The sequence below is a fragment of the Branchiostoma belcheri genome, unplaced genomic scaffold (genome assembly GCF_001625305.1).
Source record: "Branchiostoma belcheri isolate BF01 breed outbred unplaced genomic scaffold, Haploidv18h27 scaffold152, whole genome shotgun sequence".
Lineage (NCBI taxonomy): Eukaryota > Metazoa > Chordata > Leptocardii > Amphioxiformes > Branchiostomatidae > Branchiostoma > Branchiostoma belcheri.
Window position 1 is genome coordinate 539,147 of NW_017802958.1, and position 25,526 is coordinate 564,672.

At 40.2% G+C, this 25,526-nt stretch overlaps 1 protein-coding gene across 1 annotated transcript in view; it reads right to left on the reverse strand.

The window, feature by feature from the left end:
- Positions 1 to 3,482: 3,482 nt before the first annotated feature.
- LOC109465543 (gamma-tubulin complex component 6-like) overlaps positions 3,483 to 25,526 on the reverse strand; it is a 33,021-nt gene continuing 10,977 nt past the window's right edge. The window contains exons 9-31 of the mRNA XM_019762900.1: positions 24,150 to 24,366; positions 23,213 to 23,427; positions 22,163 to 22,243; positions 21,776 to 21,860; positions 20,647 to 20,756; positions 19,437 to 19,528; positions 18,446 to 18,585; positions 17,676 to 17,825; positions 17,190 to 17,271; positions 16,368 to 16,456; positions 15,301 to 15,416; positions 13,266 to 14,833; positions 12,480 to 12,584; positions 11,615 to 11,774; positions 10,266 to 10,407; positions 9,354 to 9,510; positions 8,129 to 8,166; positions 7,839 to 7,895; positions 7,125 to 7,200; positions 6,586 to 6,640; positions 5,915 to 6,076; positions 4,996 to 5,195; positions 3,483 to 3,734 (exon numbers count right to left, since the gene is read on the reverse strand). Of these exons, the coding sequence (XP_019618459.1) occupies positions 3,643 to 3,734; positions 4,996 to 5,195; positions 5,915 to 6,076; positions 6,586 to 6,640; positions 7,125 to 7,200; positions 7,839 to 7,895; positions 8,129 to 8,166; positions 9,354 to 9,510; positions 10,266 to 10,407; positions 11,615 to 11,774; positions 12,480 to 12,584; positions 13,266 to 14,833; positions 15,301 to 15,416; positions 16,368 to 16,456; positions 17,190 to 17,271; positions 17,676 to 17,825; positions 18,446 to 18,585; positions 19,437 to 19,528; positions 20,647 to 20,756; positions 21,776 to 21,860; positions 22,163 to 22,243; positions 23,213 to 23,427; positions 24,150 to 24,366 (4,189 nt within the window). The 3' untranslated portion in view covers positions 3,483 to 3,642. The remainder of the gene's footprint in view (positions 3,735 to 4,995; positions 5,196 to 5,914; positions 6,077 to 6,585; positions 6,641 to 7,124; positions 7,201 to 7,838; positions 7,896 to 8,128; positions 8,167 to 9,353; positions 9,511 to 10,265; positions 10,408 to 11,614; positions 11,775 to 12,479; positions 12,585 to 13,265; positions 14,834 to 15,300; positions 15,417 to 16,367; positions 16,457 to 17,189; positions 17,272 to 17,675; positions 17,826 to 18,445; positions 18,586 to 19,436; positions 19,529 to 20,646; positions 20,757 to 21,775; positions 21,861 to 22,162; positions 22,244 to 23,212; positions 23,428 to 24,149; positions 24,367 to 25,526) is intronic.

Genomic DNA, 25,526 nt, shown 5'->3' on the forward strand with positions numbered 1-25,526 from the left:
TTAACAAGTCAATTACAAACAAAAGCAGGGTATCAATGTTTTATTTTGGCACACATACGGCATTCAATTATATACACAAATAACAATACCAGTAACATGTATCAGGCTGTATCTCAAATAAATTGATTTCTATTTCTAACAGGTTTGATAACAAAACCACTGAATTTTGCAAAATAATTTACAAATCAAATCGGTTCCCTCTGGACTTCAAAATTTATACATATTATCATAATATTTTGTTCTGATCATTCCCACCAAATAAGCAATTTCTTACACTGTAAACATTACATGTCAGTCAGAAACACTTTTACCAGGGTAGACTTCTTTTCTAATCGTTACAACTTGAGAGCCAATAAAAGCATTAACTAGAGTTCCCCGATCTCATACCTTCGCCAAATGATGTTAAACTTTATGACTGACAAATTATAGATTAGATTATTCCTCCCTGATTTAAGAAATAGGAACCTAATTTTCATGAATTATATCATTTTATCATAATCTCAACCAAAAGACAGTCTTATATTAACAAACAATGCATTCTAGCATTTCCTAATAAATTATGCAAATGAGGTCCTGATTTGAATAAATTATGTTTAATGATGTTCACGTCAACTAAACTTTCAAATACCACAAGTATGAAATTCCAGGCAGTTATCATTACATAATTATAAAATTTTCTCATTAATTATGCAAATTAAGTCATTATTAACATAATCAATATCTTCCTGTGTTTCTCTCATTGTCAATTACCAATGTCACAAGCTTCAATTGTCCTATCATGGAATGCAGCTGATTTATAGAATTTCGCCATAAATTATGCAAATTACATCCATATTTGCATAATTGTCATATAATTATATTAAACATCGCGTAAGCTACTACATACCAAAAATCATGACGATCCGTCAATCGGTTCTTGAGTTATCCCCTTTTGAATATTTTCAAGAATATATCCCTGCAGTTCTAGCGCAAGCCGCTAGGGGGGCCCAAACTCACGTCACTTCTTCCCCAGCACAAGAGGTACCTACCATCCAAATTTCGTCACTCTAGCATGTCTAGATCATGAGATATCAAAACCGGAAGTTCAGCTGCAGTACCATAACAAGCCGCTAGGGGGCCCAAAATCTAATCATTTTGAGGTCTCATCAAGACCTACCCACCTACCAAGTATCAAGACAATCCATCAAGGCCTTCTCAAGTTATCGTGTTTACAGACAGACAGACAGACAGACACACACACACACACACACATACACGAACGCCCCTGAAAACATAACCTTCTTGGCGAAGGTAACTATCAGGTACATAGGCTTCTCTTCATCTATTTCTGTTTTTCAGTTTCTACACACAGGTTACTCCTATCTCTAAACAGATCTTTTGGTGACCGTAAGGCCACACCAATTTAATTTGTTGCTTCTTGGATCGCCCTGTCCATTTTTTTTAATTTTTGTTCTAAATCAACTGCAAAATGCTCATTAACAATAAAAGACAATTTGGCCCAAACGGTTGAAGAAAGTCCTTTTCTTTCTCTAGTTCTTAAAGTTTTTCAATGTAACAATGTAATTTTGTTTAATCAAAAGTTCAAAATCTATTGTGTTTTAATTATAAACCACCCTGGTATGTTCACTTCATGGCTCATATTTCCGGCTATCATGGGGTGCCTTGGCCTGTTTTTTTATTATTTTTATTTCGCCCTGTTGATTCATATTTTTCCCGAAAAAATCTGAGAAACAACAAATTAAATTGGTGTGGCCTAAAGACATATGCATTTGCCAGACACCAAAATGGTAACTGACAGTTACCAAACTGGGTAAATGGATACCACCTGAACAATTTGATACTGTCTTAGCAGCAACCAAAAGATCTGCTTGGAGATTAACAGGTACATGTAGTATCACTTTGTTCTGACATGTACAGGCTATTTGAATTAATACAAGTATAACAACCCTAGTAGTAGGCAGTCTTTCCATGCATCTGAGGCTCCTTGAATGAACATTACTGTTTTTCTCTTATGATATACCCGTCCAGTATGTCAACACATCATACTGTTATTAACATGTATGTACAAGACTTTTGTTCCTATATGTATCAGGGCTCGAAATTCATTTTTGGGAATGCATGTACATTGTAGGTGCACAGGTGCACCCGACCTAAAAATTTGGTGCACCAAAATATTTTTGGGTGCAACTGCACCGTATGAAACAAAACCTACTGGTAATTGCAGATCTTACTGCTCCTCTTCTGAGCTTGAATCTAAAATGAGAGCTAACTTCAAAATCTTAAACATTACTACAACAAAGATTTTATTATTTTTCTGATACTTAGAGACCAAGAATATCTGGCATACTAGTATACACTTCTAATGTTTAAAAATCCTACAAAAATATTTGGGTGCACCAGTGCACCCACAGAATACAATTAGGTGCACAACAATTTTGGGTGCACTAGGGTGCACATGCACCCAGTATTTTGAGCCGTGTATATAGCATGAAACAAAGGTGAACATTTTCAGTACTCAGCATACACCATATATCACAAATCTTGCCCACCAAATGGACAAGTGGTTACTGTTTTTTTCTTGCAACAATGGAACATAAGGCCACATCAATTTAATTTGTTGGTTCTCAGAATCGCCGCTTCAAAAAATCGCAAAATGAAAAAAAAATTAATTCTTGTTAATTAGAAATCAATAACATCAATTGATCCTAATACATAGGCTATAAAACAGCAATGTTTTAGCATGTATAGTCATAGCTTTGTTCCCAATCCCTTTTTCTAGCCTTAGCTTTACCATTTGGGCATGTTTTTTTTTCCCTGTCGCTTTACATTTTTCATGAAAAAATCCAAGAACCAACAAATTAAATTGGTGTGGCCTAAGTTTACACTTAACACAAAGTTACATACTCTGTAAACTTGTAATCCTGTTCTTGTAATTTTTTACTTGTAAACAGCATAGCCATGCTTTTGTCTTTCCACTTTGTGTTCAACATCTAGAACATTCATTTACTATAAATCACTTTATTGTTGCAGTTGCAACAGTTCACAGTCTGAGAAAAATGGACATGTTTGCAAAACTATACGTTCACGCTGTTAACAGGTGCAGAAAAAAGAAAGTCGGCGAATTACCTGTTAACGGTAACGATGAGTTTGCTGTACAGAAGTGACTGTGAAAACCGCAAATATAAAAGTACCACCAAAAAAATGTGACTTACAGTATGTTTTTACCAGTACAGTGGACCTATCACATTATTACATCACAGTTTGTTTACCTGTTCTAAAGAACATTCTAGAACGGTCAGATAAAGAATAAAGATCATTTCAAAGTTTTCAAAGTCAGGTATGTTTGATTTTTGCTGCGTCTATAGTTTTGTTGACACAGCATTACATGCCGTAATGGGTGATTTAGTTGTGACATGAGACGAAAGTAGTACTGTATTAAAAGCCTTATATTAGGCTAAACGCTACACAAACACACACCGCGCTATGCACCCCTGTACAATATAAACGTTGATTGACCGGCATTCATTGCGGTAAACAAACTGTGACGTAATAATGGTATACATGTAGGTCCATTGGTACCACGATACACCTGTAGTGGATTATTTATTTATAGTGTTTTATTATAACTTAACTCTTCCACACTTAAACATCCTGGTAGTAGTTGTTGAAGCTGAGTCTGAGGAGGAAGTCTTCAAGGTGGGGCTGGTAACCACGGGCAACCAACTTTTTCACCACTGCAAGCAACACAAATGAGGGATTTATACAAAACTCTAAATGCCATGTGTCGGAGAAAGAACAACCTTGACCTAACTTTGTCTAACTTTTGTTTCCTATTGGACTATCAAAAATGTAGCCTGGTTACCAGACCTATTCTAGCTTCCGAGTCTTTATCCTCTCCGCAAATAGGAGAGAATATTAATTAATCAATAGTTCGTGTTTATAAACCTGCGGAATTTCAGAGCTTGCCAGATTTTTCACAAGTGAAGTCATTAGACATCCAAGTAATGAGATACACAAGCAAACTGTTTCTATAACAAAATTTATAACTTGGGAATGCACACTAAGATTCTACCTACAAGTACTACTGATGGCCTATAAAACAAAGACACAAGTCCTACCTCTGAGTAAAGACACAACCAAGTGTTTTATTCAGCTGACATTTTGGTAACCGTCTGTCACCTTCCTCAGGGCAATAGACCCATTCGACTTTCACGGACCGCATAAACTGCTTACATCACAGGGGGGACATTTCGAAAGAACGTCGTTCTAGAACGCTGAAGTTGAACGCGGCTTGCGCTCGCGATGTCCCCCCTGGCAGATCATTTTTTTACTAAAATGTAGGTAAGTGTCCTTTTTTCTCGGTAATATATGCGGAGATGACAGGAAAACAGGCACCAACATTGTATGGTGGCATTCTGTACAACAATTTAACGTTATTTTGTTCTGTGACGTATGCAGTTTATGCGATCCGTGAAAGGAACTTTCGAAATGTCCCCCCTGTGACGTAGTTTCTATTCGAAATGTCCCCCCTGTGACGTATGCAGTTTATGCGATCCGTGAAAGTCGAATGGGTCTATTCTGACTGGTTCACAGTACAATTGTCGCTGCTATAGATGCATTCCCAAATGTACAATATTTACATATCTACAAATATACATGGTTACAGGGAACTGCATCTACAATGCGGTCCCTAGAGTCTTTTTACTCAGTGACTTACCAACCTGATAAAACTATTCGTGGAAGCCCTACCTCTAAAACTAGCATATGTGCACTGTGAACCAAGTACCAGTGCACTGTGAACTATGTAACACCTTTAGTGCACTATGCACCAAGTAACATCTAACGTCAGTGCACAGTAAACCAGTCAGAATTGCCCTGATGAAGATGACAGACGGTCATCGAAACGTCGGCTCGTGAAAAATAAATGGTTGTGATCAAAGAACTTTGCTATTCATTCGTTTACCAACCTGATGAAACTATTTTTGGAAGCCCTACCTCTGTAGAGAAACTCGGAATATTTCTGGAAAGCGTGGAAGCAGCTGGCCATGTTGGGGTAGGCCTGGTGTACCGCCTGGCGCCGGGTCTCGTCGTACTGCCAGGAATAGGAGACCAGATGGATCCGGAACTTCAGGATGACATTTAAGATGTCGGTGATGACCTTCATGACTGGTCCTGCCTTCCTACTCAGCAGTGACCTTCAGAATAAACATGGATGACAGGAATCTTTAACGCAGGCTTTGAAATAATAATTTTTTTCAGGTTGCCCACTGGTTGCAACCTAAGCCAAAAGCAAGGTTACCCGTCAATATTTCAGGTTGCTCTAGTGACACTGCTTTAATAAATATGAACTTTTCTACTTTGTAACTGACAACAAAGAATCCAAACTAATGAGTACAATTTAAAAATGTCTTGTACATTGTAAGTACTCACAACAAGTATACTGAGGTAAAACAAACTATGCATATTAAACATTGGAACATGCAAGAGATAATAAAAGTTAGGACTTTGCAAAATGACAGCCTGCTTATTTCAGATGTAAGCCAGCGGATTTGTAACAGAGCTAGTGCTCTTTTTGTGTTGGACCAAAAGTTTTAACTTTAAACATGTAACTACCAACACAGATGAACTTTCATTACAGAGCTAGTGCTCCTTGTGCATGCACAAAAAAGCGATTTGCATGCGCAAGGCACCCTGTTACAAAACAGATGGCACCCAGGCAAACACAGTTTATTTCAGAAGCTGTGCCACTGTACAAAGCTTTGTAGACCCCTTTGTAGGCCAAAAAAATGATGACTTGCGCGCTGGGCAACTTGGAGTTTCCCGCAAGTCTCAAACAAAAAATATAACGAGAGTGGGTATTTCAAACCATGAATACTAGTACTGTACAAAGTGTGCAGTGGCAGGTGATTCTGACCTGAAGATGGCCTTGTTGAGGTACTCAGCATGGCGCTGGTGCAGCTCGTCCAGACTGTGCACGTTCTCCCTCAGCTCCTTACAGAACTCCTGCCAGCTCACGTGGATGATCTGGTTTGACACGTACCCCTGCATCACTCCCACAAAGTGCTGCATCTCATGTCTGATGGAGAGAAAATATTCAAGGTGGAACAACTACAGAAATATAGAAATTTTCTGCAAAATCTTTTGACCCCTATTCACACTCAAAAATATAACTCCGATTAATATTGTCAAATCTTTTCATAATTCATCAAACCTATTGTTTTTTTTGCAAACATGATAGAGAGTCTAGCAGCAGCATTTTGGAGTTAATTCAAACCTGATTTATATCAGAAAGAAATGAAGCAGGGGAATCTGAAACAACAATAATATTGATCAAATTGGTGCAATTTGATTTGTTGGTTCACAGATTTTTTGAAAATATGGTTGACTGGAAAAACCTCACAAAAGCAAAGTCTGAGGACCTGATTGATGCCTTGGTGGACAGTGTTATGTAGTTTTCTTCCTAGCCCTCTCATTTTATGATGTCCGCTTGCTATCTTTTGAACTAAAAATATCCGAGAACCAACAAAATGAATTGGTGTGGCCTAAAACTACAATTATTTATATATTGTGACTCAATTTCCTCACCTGAACAGCTGCAGCTGTCTGAACTGGGAAGAGTTTCCTGCCCTCTCGGTAACAGCTGCAGAAAAATTTTGTTAGTAATCATGTACAGTAACTGATAGAATCTATAAACCTAAAGGCTGTCTTAAAAGTTTGACAGCGTAACGGTAATACAAGGGGGGGACGCAACCAATCAGACTCTGGCACTTTACCACATCATGCAATACTACATCGTCAGTTTGGAGGTTCATAACAACATTTTACACATTTCATCTGACATTATCACACAAGTTGACACTGGCAAAGTACAGTTGCTCAAGTTGAAAATTAGTATAATGGTCCTAAATTTAGCATCATCATCATCTGTTCATGAGAGTTTCACAGATGGTGAAACTTTAGCATGGTGGTTGCAAATAATAGTGTAATGGCCTGATACACTAAAAATCAAAATGCACTAGCTAAAACCTAGAAGTGGTATGTATATGGTATATGATTTTAATACAGACACTGAAACTATTTGAGCAAACATAAAACACCCAGAAGTTGGTAGACAGAACACTGACCACTTCTTTTCAGGTGGAACCAGATGTCCTTCAGTACCCAGGTGATCCTCTTTAACTGGAGCATGAAGGAGAAAATCTGGAAGACAAGAAATAATGGCATGCACAAGATGATGACCTTGTCCTTTTCCCACACAAATTCTCAAAAACTGTTTCTTTGTATTAGTCCCCAATTTGATTTGTTGAGCCGAATGAAGAGCCGAATCCGAGAACAAACAAATTAAATTGGTGTGGCCTTAAAGGTACAATATTTAAAACCATGCGCAATCTGCTAGTAATTCTGAATAAAAACACTATTTTTACACAACCAAGAGGTTTATTGAGCCAACATTTGGGGGACCTTCCTCATGTGCATGTACATACAGAAATATCACAGTGTATCACACTCCTGTACATTTGGGACCACACTGTATTGATACTGTTTTTTCCCTGTGACTGTGTAGATATGCATTGAATATTTTGAGGTTGGGAATGGATCTATAATTATTATTACAGGGACACCTGTGCTGTACAATGTAAACCAGTCACACTTGCTATGAGGAAGGTGACTGACGGTCACAGAAACGTCAGCTGAATAAAACACTTCGTTTATTCAGTGACCTAACAACATAATGAAACTATTCACGGATGCTAGTAATCTTGACTTGAGAGTTAGTGATACAAAGGTAGTACCGTACAGTAACTGAGGATGAAAATAAGTCTTTCTGAATGTCTCACCTTGTTGTACTTGTTGATAGTGGTGTCTGTGATGACAATATTGAGGGGCCAGTCCACCTGTAGAGTAATGGATAGGGTTAGGATACATCTGTCAGTACATGTATATGTTACATCTTAAATCTTCCCCAGGTACAAAAAATGTAGGCCTGTCGACTAAAATCATTAAATTGAAACCTGAACTAACCTGCATATGCAGGTTGTATTTCGGGCCCTGAAGGTGCATATAAAGTAATATTTTTAAGTACATGTAGCAGCTTTCATATAACTAAGAAATTGAAATATTAAATTACCTTGTATCGAAGTTCAAGGCAATCCAGTGTGTCATGTGCTGTACAAAAAAACAAAGCCACATTTTACTCAATACAGCACAAACAAAATGTATGGTAGTGAATGAAGAGAATCTTTTTACACAACCAAGTTTTCAGAATTGCCCTGAGGAAAGTGACAGACGATCACCAAAACGTCGGCTGAATAAACCACTTGGTTGTCCAAAAAGAGTCTCTTTATTCAGCTTTGCAAACAGTAACATGCCTCTGTCCTTGGTGCTGAAAGAACAATTACTGACTGACTTTACAGCTAAGTCAATATTGCACACAATTTCAGTGTCTGGTTTTAATAAAACACTTGGTTCTGTAAAAAGAGTCTCTTTATTCAGCTTTGATTCCAGTTTGCAAACTATAACATGGCTCTGTCCTTGGTGCTGAAAAAGAAATTACTGACTAACTTCACAGCTAAGTCTATGGTGCACACAATGTCAGTGTCTGGTTTTAATAAAACACTTGGTTCTGTAAAAAGAGTCTCTTTATTCAGCTTTGATTCCAGTTTACAAACTGTAACATGGCTCTGTCCTTGGTGCTGAAAAAACAATTACTGACTAACTTCACAGCTAAGTCAATATTGCACACAATTTCAGTGTCTGGTTTGAATAAAACACTTGGTTGTGTAAAAAGAGTCTCTTTATTCAGCTTTGATTCCAGTTTGCAAACTGTAACATGGGTCTGTCCTTGGTGCTGAAAAAGTAATTACTAATCACAGCTAAGGCAATATTGCACAAAATTTCTGGCCTGAATAAAATACTGGCACATGTAATTTGTAATCCACATAAAATTATGTATGTATATGTAAGACACGTCAAGTCACCAAAAAAAGACAGTTTGCAGCGTGCAAAATACCTGGTTGCCTAGTTGCCACGGGCAACCAAATTTTACTTGGGGCAACTTATTTTTGAACCTAGGTAGCCCAGTGTGCTACCTGGATTTTAAGAATGACCTTCCCCCCCCCCCAAATCATGCCCACTTGGCTTGCACCACTGTATCTGGCAGATGCTTTTTAACTTAAGGTATTAATGGCTATTACTAGTATTAGGCTGTTAGAAATATTGTCAAAGGCTTATGTATTTGAAAGTAGTAACTTATAGGTGGGGCAACCTAAAATTCTGATGGGCAACTTAATTTTTGCCGTAGGTACTGGGCAACCTGGTTCAAAAAAGTTTTTTGTACACTGGTTTGTACCAACCGTTGAGCTTGAAGTGTTCTGGCAGCCACTTGAGAGCGAAGCTGAAGTTAGCGGTGTAGTCAGAGTCTCTGTTGATGGAAGTCTGGATGGCTCGGGTCAGCACACTGTTTAACACCAGGGGGGACAGCAACTCTTGTGGGGACAGGCCTTGGGCAAGCTATGGATACAAACAGTAAACAATACATAAGAACACAATCAATCTGCAATAAACTGCAATAAAGTGTCACATAGCCTGGAATCCAGCCTTGTTAGCTTTGGTCTGCTTATCAAGATCTGCTAGCCTGACAATAAGACTGGACTCCAGACTAAGTGTCACTCCAGGCTAAGTGACACAGAAGCTAAATATACTGTATACATTTTTAGTTTAAAATAGGAAAACATGCCAGGAAATTGCTCTTGTACAAAAATTAAAATGCCTCCATATCCAAATTTGCTTAGAATACAAGCACATTTAACTACATGTACATGTGTGACAAATTTGGTGCCTTAAGAAAAAAGAGCATGATTTTTCAGCTACATGACTGTATGTCGCTGGATTAAAAGAAACCTACAGTGGGTGTCACTGGAAGACAGAAGAAAAATGTCAAGACTATGTATGATGTACAAAATGACTAATAAACTGTTGGATTTACCAAACTACTATGTATCTAATATCAGCTCAGAAAAGAACAAGGAATACATTGTAGTCGTGTCTTCAATACCAGAGTTATGAACCAAGGATTCAGGTGTTCAAAAACACATTTTTTCCTAAAACTATTCTAGAGTGGAACTTGCTGCCACCAAGTACAGTAGGGGCATCGTCACTGTCCAGATACCTTTAAACAATGTTTACAGCGACAATGTAGATGTGCAAAGGTAAGGTATAACAGGTGTAATATAGCCAGCTGCTATCTAATATAATAGCAAACTAACCTTATCAAAAAGCTGGTCAGATATAGCATGTCCGAACTCCCCATCCTCCATGAGCAGGTATGTCCGCAGGGCTTTGAAATGTCTCTGAGCCTTCAGTTCCACAATGAAGTAATCTACTATAGCCTTATTCACTAGGGTGATCCTGTAGGAAGAAACATCATTATGGAGTGTTTGATGTTCATCTTGTTTTGAATGTGTACAAAATATCCTGTATAAGTACTCTCATCTGCCGAATAAACATACGGGTACGTTTATTTTTTTGGGCCCTAACATCCACCCAGTACGTTCTTATTTTGCACAGTACGTTTATTAATTTTTTGAAAACCAGTAATTTTTTTCAACTTCGTGTGAAAAAAATTGACAAATCATCGACGTGAAGACGTTTATAAACGCGTATTGTAGCGAGAAACTTGTCATTTTCGGGCCGGTTTTTGCAATCACCGCGTGCATAAATTCGTCTGAATGTTCTATTGTCATGGGTGGTGCTTATCAAAATACGAAATATTAAATGCCCCCTTTTTTTTGTCTTTTTTTTTCAATTCCTAATTGCAAATAACAGTTAAAGATTTGTGCATATATCAGTAAGGGCGCATTTTAGTACAAGAGACACAGGTTACCCGTCAATTTTGGTAATTTTCCGGGGGGTACGTTTATTCCGGGGGTATGTTTACTTGATTTTGAAGATTTGTCCGGGGGGTACGTTTATTCGGGGGGTATGTTTATTCGGCAGATGAGAGTATGTATCTTCATGTTCATATCTTTACATTATCACGTAAACCTACATGTACAAAAATATTTGAGTGCACCAGTGCACCCACAGAAAAAAAATTGTGACCACAGCTCCAATTTTGGGTGCACTAAGGATTGAGGTGTTCAAAAACTCATTTTTTCCTAGAACTACCATAGAGTGGAACTCGCTGCTACCAAGTAGGGGCATTCACACTAGATACAATGTACTTGTAGCTTTAAACAATGTTTAGATTTAGATGTTCAAAGGCTAGGTGAAACAAGTTGTTTGGTGCAATGTAGCCAGCTGCTGCCACACCACGTGCCTGCGAAGCTGGTGTGTTATACAGAGGGGTGGTTATACCAGCTATGCAGATACAGATACAGATAAGGTGCGCATACCCTAGTATTTTGAGCCCTGCTCTTACAATGTACAAAGACTACAGACTTACTGTGCAGTAAGGGGACTGGTGATGGAACGTTTTATGAGTACAGGGAGAGAGACTTACTGTGCAGTAAGGGGACTGGTGATGGAACGTTTTATGAGTACAGGGAGAGAGACTTACTGTGCAGTAAGGGGACTGGTGATGGAACGTTTGATGAGTAAAGGGAGAGAGACTTACTGTGCAGTAAGGGGACTGGTGATGGAACGTTTGATGAGTACAGGGAGAGACACGATGTCCACACTGTCCACCTCATCACTGTCAGTACAACCATAGTCACCAAACATGGTGTAGGGTATCACACCAAGGTTTCCCAGCAGGTCAACAGATGGAGGGTTATCTGTAAAAAATTCAAAACAAAGTAGCATTTGTAAATAATAAAACAGCTCAATGCAGAAATGTACTTTTTCCTTTTTAATGTCAATGAAAGATTGCTTTATGCATACTTGGATTAAAAATAATGCTGAAAAAATCCAGTTTATATGTAATGTTACATTCCATTTGTCGTGTGCATAGTCCAGTGGTTAGCAACCCTCCCTCTGGACTAAGAGTTTGGGAGTTCAAATCTCTGTTTTCGCTGTTGTCGCTCACCTGACATGCAAGCTATTGGAAAGGGTTGCAATCACTAGGATGGGCCTTTAAGTTGCGGTCTACCGCTCATTGCGCTTGTCAAAAAGAGCTACAGTACAATGAACCTGACAGTGTAAAAACTGTACATAGCATCTGTTGTTATAACCAGTGGAAGAGTCAATTGTAGCTCTTCAGTGAGCTAAACTGGATCAATTCCTTTCCATTTGATAAATATCAGATAAAGACCATTCACAAAACAATTTTTCACCCATCCAGCAGTTATGTGTACTCCATTTTTATTCTAATAGGTAATCCAGTAATGTATCAAATATGTACTTCCTCCTACAATTTTTGTGTTGACTATCATGGGGCCACCCCCCACAACATACTAATGTACATGAATAATACTGTTTTGAAGTACCAAGCTACTGTACAATACAGCACTATACTTTGTGCCCCCAAAGTAAGTACTTACCCAGCATATCAAACTTGTCTGGCAGAGGTTCCACCTGCTGATCTGCCCACACCTTCTTGGCTATATTTGCAGAAACTGTGCCTCCCTCCTTAGATACAACCAGTGCTGGAATGCACAATAGAAAATGTGTTACATGCTTTGTAGTACAACAACATTTCTAATGATTTAAAATCTAGCTATGTGTCAGCTCTGGGTCAACAAATTTATGTAGTGTTATTTTTTGTGTTGATATAACTACCAACACAGATGAACTTTCATGATAGTAAATTATGTACATAATGTAGTGTCTATCGTTCCGTCTTTTTGCCCCTCATGACATGACATTTGCCCTATCTGTCATCTTTGACAGACAAAAATGGAAAGAGATGTCAATAAACATAGCTTACTCTACCAGCAAAATTTGCTCCTCAAAATGCAGGAAACAATACCCAGTGCATGCTGGGCCTTGGAAAAAGAATGTTGTGTTTTCTGTTTCCCGACCAACCCTAAAAAAACAACCATAGCCTTTTTTGTGTGGACCCAGCAAGGGACATGAATTTTTCAATCTGATCGACCTTTTCTAGCTCCATATGGTTTGACACCTGAGTGATGAAATGTTGTACAATTGATTTGCTAACATTGACATTGAAAATATAAGAGTCCTCATGCAAGTTTTAGTTTGTTAAACTGTATCGTACAACCTGGATCACTAGAGATCGCCAAAGTCTAAAAAAAATAATCCCTTTCTACCGACCCTAATTTTTTCAGCACTGAAACAGGAAACACAACTTTTTTCATACGCCTTACCTTTTTGTGCATCACTGTCTTGTTTCTCCTGTGGATACAGCAGCCTCTGTACACTGGAGTCTGAGTGGTGACCGTGGACGTTTCTTTCCTTAAACCTGGACCTCTTCACCACCCAGGTGGAATCTATGGTCTCCTCATACAGTATTCCCTCTACTGTGGAGTCGGAGGAATGTCCATACGGAATCTTCCCTCTGGAACTCTCTTGAACTCCATGTTTAGCGTTGTCAGGAGGAGTGGGTAGCTGAGGCTGTGATTTAGGTTTGCTGTCTGGTTCCAGCTCTCCTATTGGGTAGAGATAGTCCTGTGCGGTAGATTCTGAAGCGTGCCCGTGCTTGCTTCTTCTCGGTCTAGCGGCGGTCGGCTCTTGAGACACGTCCGAAGCGTGCCCGTGCTTGCTTTTTCTCGGTTTCGCAGCGTCCGGCTCCTGAGACACGTCCGACGCGTGCCCATGTTTGCTTCTCCGCGGTCTCGCCGAATCCGGCCCTTCGGACAAATCGGACGGATGTCCGTACTGACTCCTAGCCGCCTGTTTTGTACCGTCTTGCTCTGCCTCTCCAGAAATCAAGTCTCCAAGAACAGAATCTGAGGCATGCCCATGCTGACCCACTCTTATTAAAATCTTCTTTTCTTCCTCCTCTCTGATCTCACCTCTGGAGTTAAAGGCAGAGTCAGAATGATGTCCATGTTCCCCTCGTCTGACCAACCTCTTCTGGGTGTCTTCCTTGACTTCTCCCCACGTGGTGAGAACTGACTCAGAGTGGTGGCCATGTTTCCCTACCCTTATCTGAGCCTTGTGAGTCTCTCCTGCCGTCATTTCTCCACCAGGAGTGAAGACTGAGTCAGAGTGATGCCCATGTTTCCCTACCTGTACGCTCGCCTTTTTCCCTTCATCCCCCTCCCCCATCTCTCCGTCAGTAGTGAAGACAGAGTCGGAGGGATGGCTTTTCTTTATCCCGTCTCCACTTGCGGGTGAGGTTACATCTTCTTCACTGAAGACAGAAGACTGAGAGGGGCGTCCATGTTGTTGTACAGCAGTGCCTGACTTGGTCTGAGCTGGTATAGAGGTGTCTAACAGGTGTGGTGTTCTTTCTTCACGACGCAATTCTGAACCGATTTCCAGCAACACTTCGTCAAGTTTAGCCGCACTTACATCTTCCTGGGTTTCTTCCGCCGTGGGTTCAGACTTGGGCAGGAATTCTTCAATGGACAAGTCTAGTAGGTTCCTCCCATCCGGGACGGAACGTAAAACGGTCGTTGGTTCTGCTGACGGCTCTGCTAGGAACGAAACCAGCTTCCCTGTCTCTAGTCCCGGTTCTGGACTCTCGGCAAACGAAACCAGCGATCCTGTTTGGCCATCCACATTCGGACTGTCAGTTCTTCTCCCTCTCTCTCCACCAGGGCTCGCCTCTCCGGCGGAACTCGCTCCTTTCTTGAGTCTCTCCTCCTCCTTGAGTAGGAAGTTGAGACGTTCCTGGTCCAGACGGTGCCGGCGGATCTTCCACAGAGCTCTCTGCTCTCTCTTGGCGGCTTCTTCACCTAACTTGGCATAGTACTCCACTACCTGTTCCCTGTATGATGCATAAAAAAATATAAATCACTAAATAGTGTGCTCAAGGGTACAATGTAATTGTTACTGATGCCAAGAAAAGAAGTTTTTCCACAATAATAGAGCTAGTAAGACAGTAGCTTTAGAACACTTTTTCCCCGTTCCACTCTGTGTAGAGCATAGCAGTGGTGCCCATCTCCAGTTCTGTAGCTCTTGCATGACACAGTTGTGCAAGCACTACAGCAGGGGGCTAGCCCGCTGGTAGTGCTGTGTGTTTGACCTTTCCCATGCTCTTTCTCTCTCATAGATGCTGAGTGCTAAGCAGAGAAAGCAGTATGTATCATTTTAAAAGTCTTTGGTATGACTCAGCCTGGGTTCGAACTCATGACCTCCCGGTTACAAAGTAAGCACTCTACACAATTGAGCTATTGCACCAGTTTAACACTGATTTAACACTGATTCAATGTTTATATATGAAGTCCTCCTAACCTGGCTTGTCTCTCCAGCTCAGCCTCTGCCTCTGCCTCCTCACTCTCCCGTCTCTTCAGACCCTCGATAAACGCCACGTCTTCCTCTGCCTCCTTCTCCTTCTCTGACGCTCGGCGCTGAGGGAACAACAAATTAAAATGTCCCTTTTCTCTTTTCACACTTTTGACATGTTTCACTATGCATGCAAACCAGGTGCTGGAGGAAAGTCCTGATTCCATCAGGTAAGAGCATTTATTTAGTACTGGGAACACAAGGGACGTCGGTAGGAATTTCTTCCTGGGAGATACATGAAGCAATGGATCATCCTACGTTACCAACCATGGCGAGGGAATGAGAAGATACCATGGCGAGGGAATGAGATGATAAGGGTGGATATGACTTTTATGTTCAGTAAGACTGGCAATTAAAACATACATTGCCATGGCGATGGTGGTTGCTGTTAGGGTTATTGTTTGCATGGTACTGCCATCATTTCATGATTTTGAGGAAGACTTGGTACCTGTTAAGTCTAGACAGATACAGTGCACTGTGTGTATAGTGAACGGGTCACATAAAGTAGGGCCATCCGGGGCAGACAGGTCTTCCCAAGGTTTCCAGGAATGTGGGCATAGACGTGGGTCAGAGACATGCCTGTGGACATTCCATTCCTGTGGACAAAATGCCTGTACCATTCCTAGAATTCTTGCAAACTTCACACACTACTGTACCATTAGGCTCCTCCCTGAGACGTCGCCAAAGATGTGATACTAGTAACTAGGGGTGGGTACCAGTTCTGTCGAACCTGTTACAACTCAGAGTAATATCCAAGAGCCGAGTAAAAATAACTGGAACTTGTGAACCAATTCCTTTTTTGGACTTGAAAATATCAAGGGTGGACATGATTTTCATCTTCAGTATTAATAAATGGCGTGATAACTAGGGATCGGTACCAGTTCAGTCGAACCTGGTGCAATTAAGAGTAACATCCAAGAGCTGAGTAAAAAAAAAAGTAAGTCGTGAAACAATCTATTTTTCAGGCTTGTGACAAAATTCAAATACATGTAGTTGACACTTGAATGGTCCTGCACCTGTAGATCCTGTTCCATCTGCTCCTTAAGTTCCTGGAATTGTTGTCTCTTCTTGGCATCAGCAGCTTCCAGGGCCTTCTGTCTCTCACCTGAAGTATGCAAAGTTAGAGATCAGAGCACTACACACGGCATGGTACTAGTATCATTTTACCACTTTGTAGGGTGTTATATGCATTGCAAGGCTCTCCCCAAGCAATGAAGTAAGGATGCTCCCCCTCTCCCCAAAATCCTAGCACTACTCCCAAATTGTTCAAATTTAGGGTTTCTCGTCATATTTTCATAAAAATTCACTGATATTTCCTCAACCAATTGGGGAGCACCTCTCCCCTAAGAATTCTGGGGAGACCACTGCATTGGAAAGGTGTAAAAATGAGAACTTCATGAACTTATGTCATTTAGCCGCTGTACACTTGAAGAAGCTACACAGGCGAAACCGGTCGTGTGACAGGCTGAATAAAAGTTCTAAACGGGAACTATGCGGCTCCAGATGTCTTACTGCTAGATGTCTGATAGCTCAAGGAATGAATCCACTCTACTATATATGCAGAGTTAGAGATCAGGAGTAAGCCTACCAACTTACATGTACCTGGATTGCAAATGTGCATCACAGATGCAATGACAATCAGTAGTCACAAATTGCAAATCAAATCAGGAAGACATAACTGTTCCAGAGCAAAGAATCTGCCAATTTTGTAGTCTTGGAAAAGTAGAAGATAAGGCACATTTTCCTGTAGCTTGTTCTTTGTTTGAGAAGTGTACCTACTGCAATACATGTACATCTATAAGTATTAGTAGTTCATGTCTATGCCCCTAAGTACTTACTCTGAATGCGGTCGATCTCCTTGGATGCTGTCTGCCTGGCGAGAACCACCAGGTCCTGTCTGGCCTGGACTGCCCTTCTCTCCTGTAGTAACGACATCATCGTACACACTCAAATTATTGTCTTTACCTTCGCAGAAGGAAAATATATTGTTTTTGCTCTGTTTTTTCCTCTTCTTCTGTTCCAAACGAATAAGGTCAATGACCTTAACCAGATGTCTGTCACCATGGTAACTAGTGCTGTAGCAGACACTCGGTGTGGTTTTGGGTTACATTATATAGCAAGTGGCATGCAGGACAGAGTTCTACCATACATATATAAAACAAATAATGGCAAAGGTTTTTGAACAGTCTGAGCTGTACTTCTAAATTCTGAGTGGTGCAGATAAAATCTGTTTGGTGCAGATAATTTTGGGTATGCAGAGAAAACAGTACGGGTATGTATTTATGAGGCCTGGTTTCTTTGTGTGGCGTTGTTGTGGGACTCACCATCTCTTCCCTGGATACCGTCTTGTGCCGGGCCACCCCTTCCATCTTCCCCACATACTCCGCACACCTCTGCTCGATGTTAGACAGGTCCTCCATGGAGAAGGTGAGGGCCAGGCGAGGGACTGGGACATCTCTTGTGCACAGGTGATGCTGTAAGGGGTGGGGAATATTATTGCAGAATTCAATAAGGCCATGTTAATTTGATTATATGGATGACATCCTCTAGGAACCCCAAAACTGATGCCAGTTTCAAATTTAAAAAAAAAATGGTCCAAAAAAGGTGCCTAAGGCTTCATTATTAAATCTATGTGGTTATGAAGGTTGAACAAATAACAAAGTATATGTAAACATACAAATTATGGCATGGCAACTCATTTTCATTTCTTCACATTTTCTTCTTTTCCCTCAGAATTGATTTTGGCATTGTACAACATTAGTCTTGTTTTCCAATTTTTTTTTTGCAATGTACGGTCGGTCATACATCTGCTCATTTTACAGCAGCTTTGTATGATTTACAGTAAACGTTTTTAGTTGAAAATTCATGCGTGCATGAATGTCTAACATATAATCAAATCAACATGGCCTAATTAAAAATTTCTGGCAGGATACATCAACAGATAAATCACAGCTCCAAATGCAGTAAGTTCAATCAATTAAATCCTACATCTCATACTGATATATGTGAGGCAAAAATGCAATGTTGCTGAGAGAACAGAACTTCAGAAAAAGAAACATAGAGTTGATTTGCGACAGATTAGAGAGTGACCCACCCCAGGACAGCAGAGTCTGAGCAGGTTGAGTGATTTCCCACACACAAAGATGTCATTAGCCAGATCTGCCAGGAACAGAGGAACACTCTCCTCTACTGTAGCTGTGGCCACCGTGAACCCCTGGGTCCAGTAGTGCTTATCTGAAATACACCAATACAACATACTGAAATTACTTTATCTTCACAGTGGTAAAAGTTCACGGTCTGAGAAAAATGAAGGTATTCACGGAACTGTTACATTCACAGTGGTGGCAGGTGCAACAAAAAGAAAGACTTAGTGATCGTGATCTCGAACAAGTTTAGCTTATTGAAGAGCTACATGTACTCTCCCACTGGTCATGAGTATGTATGTACAGTATTTACAGGTTCATTTTACCGGGGAAATTCCACTAGCTCTTTTTGACAAGCACAATGAACAGTACTAGTGGACCATGGCTTAATGTCCCGTCCTAAGGACTGCGACCCTAAACAGTGGCGTGCATGTTGGGTGAGCGAAACAACAGCCGGGATTTGAACTCCCATTTTCTTAGTCCAGAGGCAGGATTGCTAACCACTGGACTACACGCGCTACTTCATCAGTCGAAAGTCAGCGAATTATTTGTTCGCAGTAAAGATAAGTTCGCAGTACAGACTGAGGTAACTGCCAAAACCGCAAACATAAAAGTGCAAAAAAAACAACAACAGGAATTACAGTACTGCACAGGAGAAAGAAAATTTAAATATGCCTGTTTTTGTAAGTAACCAGTAAACCTACATGTAGCTGCATATGGTAGTAAGTCTGTTTCACAAATTTTTTGTCATAGCTACGTCTTTTACTTGTAACACCCCATAGATCTAGCTAGTATGTTATTCTGAGGGGGGTGAGGTATACTAGTACTGCCTCTGCAGATAACGGTACATGAATATTCCATTCTGTGGATATAAATGACATATTCAAACACCATTGACCTTCGTTATCAATTTTCATTTTTTTATGAGAAGTAAGAACCCACCTCGGAAGGACAGGAACTCATCATTGACCTCTATGGTGTACTCTCCGTAGATGTCTCGACATATTCCATCAAACACCCAGGCCTGGACAAAACTGTCACAGGGAAAAAAAGGCTTTGAAACAAACGAAACAAAAAGACAAGTACACAAATGCATGCAACTTTACACATTACAAGGCACTAAAATCAAATGCAAACTGTGGCTTCCAGAGTTCTAGCCAACATCCATTTTTCCATCATTTGATGGCATTTTGTTGCTCACAACAGACAAGATTTTTCCCAATCCATCATGTTTGATAGACAAAATTCAGCATGTTAAGATATGGACAGAGATGTCATTATACTAAGCTTAGTCATACCAGCAAAATTTGCCCCTCAAAATGTATACGTAGGAAATAGCATTTCTGAGGGTCAAGATTTTAAAATTTGGTCCCCAATTGCCTTTAGTGCTCAACATGATGACAGAGATGACCAAATAAAATTTCAGGCTTATCTTGAAAGTTCATCTGTGTTGACTTGGTAATAGTCATTACGAAGCAAATTTAAACTGTAATTTCCAGCACAAAAGATTGGACTTACTCAAATTTTTGACTGTACAACTCCAGTCTTTGTCAAGGAATGACAATATACTGCTTCTGTGATGTCATGTTATGCAGATTGCACATTCCTTGACAAAGACTGGAATTGTACAGTCCAAAATTTGGGCAGGTTCAATCCTTTGTGCTGGGAAATTACAGTTTAAACTTGCATCATAAAATCTCATTATGTACATTTGTCATTTATTATTATTATTATTATTACTACTTTGTTTTATTGTTTCCTTTTATGTGTGAGGAGAGGGCTGACATAAGTTTCATAACTTTTTGCCCAATCCTCGAAAAATAAATGTGAAATATAAATGTTTACCTTCGGATATGGTCTGCTTTGTTAATTCTTACTCAAACACATTCACATACATGTAAATGGTGACAGGAGTCTAAATGCCTAGTATGAGATTGCAACATTATGTAACCCAACACCAGTTACTATGGTGACAGACGTCAACAAAAGAGGCCATTGGCCAGGTCAGAGGTTAGTGTTTGGAACAGAAGAAGAAGAAATGGAGGAAAAACAGTATGTTTTCCTTCGGTAAACATAATAAAATTTCAGGCTGATTAGAACACTGGTGGTAACAGCAGACACTTAAGTTAAAGAAATAAGAATAGTTACTGACGTGATGTAGGGTCCGGTGGAGTGCTGTAGTAGAGACAGCAGGGCTGGGTAGTTGTCTGTGTTACAGGCATCCAGGGACTCACGGTACAAGTACGTCAGCAACTTCACTCCCTGTGGGTGGTACAAGAGTAGGACAGAGTCAGACCTAAGAAAATATGTTGTGTTTCCTGTTTCAGTCCAAAAAAAATTAGCGTTGCAAAGGTTCATTAGTCACGTAGAATTATCAGTTAGGCCACACCGACTTAATTTTATGGATGACATCTGCGGGCGCATTGATTTTTGCCTGTTCTCAAAAAAAAAAAAAAGATCACGTCCTCCGAGGCTCTGGCCTGGCTCTAGGCCTGGTCCATGGTCAAGTTAGTGACACTACGGAGCCGAGCATCCAGGCTATCGAATTCGAAGCTCCACGACTCAAGAACTCAGTACATACAGACAATACCGATTCATAAATTCTGCAAAAAAGCCAGCATGTGCCGGCTTGTCGCATACGTCACTAAGAACTGCCGCGAATTCAATACCAGCTTTGTATTCCTGTGGTTTATTAGCATTTTTATTTTTGGCCGGAATTTTTTTTATTCGCCCGCGCGCACTAGTTTGGGGGTCTTCAGAGGATGTCATCCATAAAATTGAATAGGTGTGGCCTTAGTAGAATATTCTTCAATCGGTGTTTTTGTAAGGTAAAATCACACACAAATTTTCGGTGTTGACTGTACACCTTGTAGTCTCGCGAGAACCGGGTTGAATCATAACATAGGTTGGGAGCTGCCCAAGTCCTATTTACCCCTACTCCGCAAGGAGGCGGGGGAGGCCAGAAGATCCACACAAGTCTCGACCTACTCTCGTGTTCTCGCGAGACTAGGTCACTCCGTGATCAAGGTGTACAGTTGACACCGAATATTTGGAGGTTCGTGATTTTACGTTACAAAAACAGTCACTGATTGAAGAATATTCTACTAACCCAAAAAATTAGACTGGCGATCTCTTGTGATCTTAGAAAAGTAACATTTTATCATACTCTAGAGAATGCGACACTCCTAAGCTTGACACTTATTAGAGTTAGTATTGTTCTTTTGCCCTAAGGCTTGTTAACATTCTGGCATGAATTTTCAATAAACTTTAGTAATCCTTACCGTAGGGAAGCCATGTGGCACTCCATTTTTACCAGCAGGTTTAAATGGACTGGAGGATGAACACATACACAACTCTGCCAGGTACCTGCAGAAACATGCCAAGGGGTAAAAGATATAAGTTACAACAGCAAAATATATTGGTGGAATAAATAAAGTTCTGTTACATTTTACTAAATCAATAGTAGAATTGAGATCTGATTAATCCAAAAGAGGCAAGATATATATGGATGTTATGTGTTAGTATTTTTGCTACTGTTAGTTTATGTTTGATATATTCCCTGTGTGTCGTATGTGTGTATATGTCAGAATTGACCGAAGGAAGAATAGCTACAGTTTCACTTTGTACACTAATTGTACATAAAGTCAAGTCAAGTCAAGAACTCTTGCCTGATCTGTGTCCCAAGTTTCCTGTACCGCATCTCTAGTGTGAGCAGGGACACACTGGATGAGCCTGACAGCACATAGTACCTACATCGTACATGGGCAGGAAATTAATACAGAACTACTCTGAACCATAACATACCTTGTAACTCTGACTTTTTTTAACACAAAGCAATAATGGCAAGCATCTGCTTCCTTTCTCTGTGACGTGAGTTTCAGTACAAGACATGTACATGTAGGTATCTTAGGAACCATTCATTTTCAAATGAACAGCAGTGCAGTTGTAACTTTCTTAAAGGGGCATGATTTAACATTTTTGTGCCAAAATTAACAAAAATTGAAATACACTGTATCTTAATCTTGATTTACTTCCACTTTTTTCAACATATTTGTGCAATTATCTAACACTCCTGACATTTATGTTTGGGACTAAAACAGCACACATGAGGCGCACTCAGTTTGTGGTGCCACCACAAACTACCAGAATGTAAACAAACATGGCTGACAGCTGTGTTTCCAGCTTTTAAACGCACTCGTAAGGCATCATATCTTGGTACCTACACTTCCTGAATGACACTTAATTGTAATGGAGTGGGGTTGATTCAAATTACTTTGTAAACAAATGATCGGAAAATCATTTTTTTGTATCCTCCTGATGTTACATAATGCAGCAATGCATAGTCCAGGGCTCGAAATTGAAGGTGGTCTAATGGCCACTGACCACTAAAATTCAGGCTGGGACAACTAAAAAGGCACTTTCAAATTGGTACATTTTTGGGATAACAGAAAAATAATCAACATCAGAATGTCAGCCCTTCTTTTGTTTATCTGGCACATGTCCTGGCTTTTGGCTCTGGAAAATTCTCCCCTGAATTTTTCTGTCTACTCTGCAATTATAGTGCACCTGGCAGTGAACATAACCAAAACAAACTTCCCCAAAAACAGGTTGGGACAGTTCATCCCCACTTTTGGACAATTGAAATTTATTTTTGGGACAATGCTGGGACAATAGGAAGAAAAGTTTACAATATTTTGAATTACACCACAGATCCATACCTATAATACTGCAGGTACTTCCTGAGACCTCCAGTAAAAGCCTGGAAGATCAGTCCGCCCTGGTAGAAGGAGTCCATGACGGGCGGGGCCGCGAAGGTCGCTAGGCGACGGTAGTTGGTCCCGATCTCTGCAAATCTGGACAGAGTCTGTCGCATGGCCCCTGGAGTGGTCCCAGACATGTGGACACCGTCCCTCACACGAAAAGACTGGGACATCTATAGGAGAAGGAATGGTATATTGGAGTCTTTTCTTAGGCCATGCTGATTTGATTGTATGGATGACATCGTCTGGGAACCTCAAAAGTTCAAATCTACATGGTCATGAAGGTTGAACAAATGAGTATAGTATGGCAAATACAAAATGTAATAGACTCTCCATTTTCATTACTTCACATTTTCTTCTTTTCTTTTGGAATTGATTTTAGCATTCTACTACATTGTATTGTTGTTTTCCAATATTTTTCTGTAATAAAAAATGAAAATCACGCTTTTCTGATGGTTTTTCCATGATCTTAATTTTGTTTGGCATTTGCTGGTAGACTAAGCTTAGTTTAAAGACACCTTTCTCCATATCTTTACACACTGATTTTTATCTGTCAAGGATGGCAAAATCTTTGTCCAGAATTTGATGGAAAGATAAAGAACAGGCTAGAGCAATGCTTTAACCTCAGAAGAGGTGTGATGGGTGACACGCCACTCAAAATCTCAGCACAAGACCACTGGTGTTCCCTGTCTCCCATACTGTTAAATATAAACTTTTCTACAATCGATAGTAGTTTGGAACAATCTTCCAGAGGCAATAGCTATGATTAGGGACAGACAGAAGTTTAAATGTCAAGTAATTTCTTTTTGCAGTGCAAAACTCTTACAGCGTTCTGTCTTGGCAGTGCTAACGCTAAGCTAGAGCTGATAGATGAAAAAAAAGAAACACAGTTTACCTGGTCTAAGATGAATGTGTTTGAGGGTACTCCGATGAGCACATTCAGAGTGTCCCTGACCAGGTCTGTCTCCTGTACCATGCAGCTGGCAGGTGTCTGCACCGTGCAGCTGTCCAGCCCTGACACCTGCACCTGCCGCTGCAGCATCACGTACAGGGCATCGAACACCTGCCGACCTGCCTCTGTCAGGTATGGCTTCTCTGTGGGACCTGGTACACTGGCAGGGAGAGATCAGAGAAATCTTACAAGCATGACTCTTTACTTCTATATTGTTTGTTTATTTGTTTATTTAACCAGAGAACATATCGCCCTGGAGGGCGGTTTTCAATGCACCCTGGGGGGGCAATCCCCAAACACAATAAAATAATAATAATACAACATAAAGTAATCACTGAAGAAAACTTATGTACAATCAAGGGGCAAATTAAAATAAGGTAACTTAAGCAAGAACTTAAGAGCCGATGTCTGTAAAAACCAAGCAAATCAGAAAAAAAGTGGCCAAACTCAAAAAATCAAATTTTCTCAAACTTTGTGTGGTGGTAGGGCCTTGACCCAAACTTACAAAAATGGGTAAGTTTTAGGACGCCTGGTTATTTGTTGCCATGGCAACGGCCATTTTTCAAAATGGCGGATTTTTACCTTGTGGAGGCATAAGTCTTGCCCAAAATGGACCATCTTTTACCTTCCGTATCTCACAGAAAGTAACACATATCTCAATTGCTTCTAACATATTTTATCGATCCATATTGTAACTAAGAAAATGATATGAAGTTTTGCTCGAAATGTTTTTGTGGTGAGCTGTAGCAGACGTTTAAAAATGGCGTGTTTTTGTAAAATTTCAAAATTGAGAAAAAGCCATTTTTAGGACGTTTTTAGTGAACCATGGCCGCTTAAAAGGCAGGTAGAATTAGTTGATTTTTGGCACAGTTACGGCTATAACCTTTGTCTACAACATATCAGAAAATATCTTTGGGGTCTTCATGGGGGGGAGTACAGTGACCCCCTAGACTAAACCATTATTTCCATTGTGAAAGAATCCCAACCGCTGCATTATAAGTGAATAAAGCATCCACAGCATGGCTATACAGTAAAGAAAACGAAATCTAAAGCTTTTTTCAAGTGCTAAGGAAACCTACCTCGCACTGACAAAAGTTGTTTCCTTCTGGGCTGACAACGGGTTACCATGGCAACAGTTATATGGGGAGGGGGGCGGTGTTTTGAGGCCCACGGCCACTTTCTTGTTGTATAATGTCTGAAAAGTTTAAACTAGAACCACCAAACTTGGTGACTTTTCCTCAAATAAATTTTGCAATAATTTGATATTCATACTTTCATGTTGCCATGGTCATGTTGCCATGGCAACTGGTTGCTGACAGG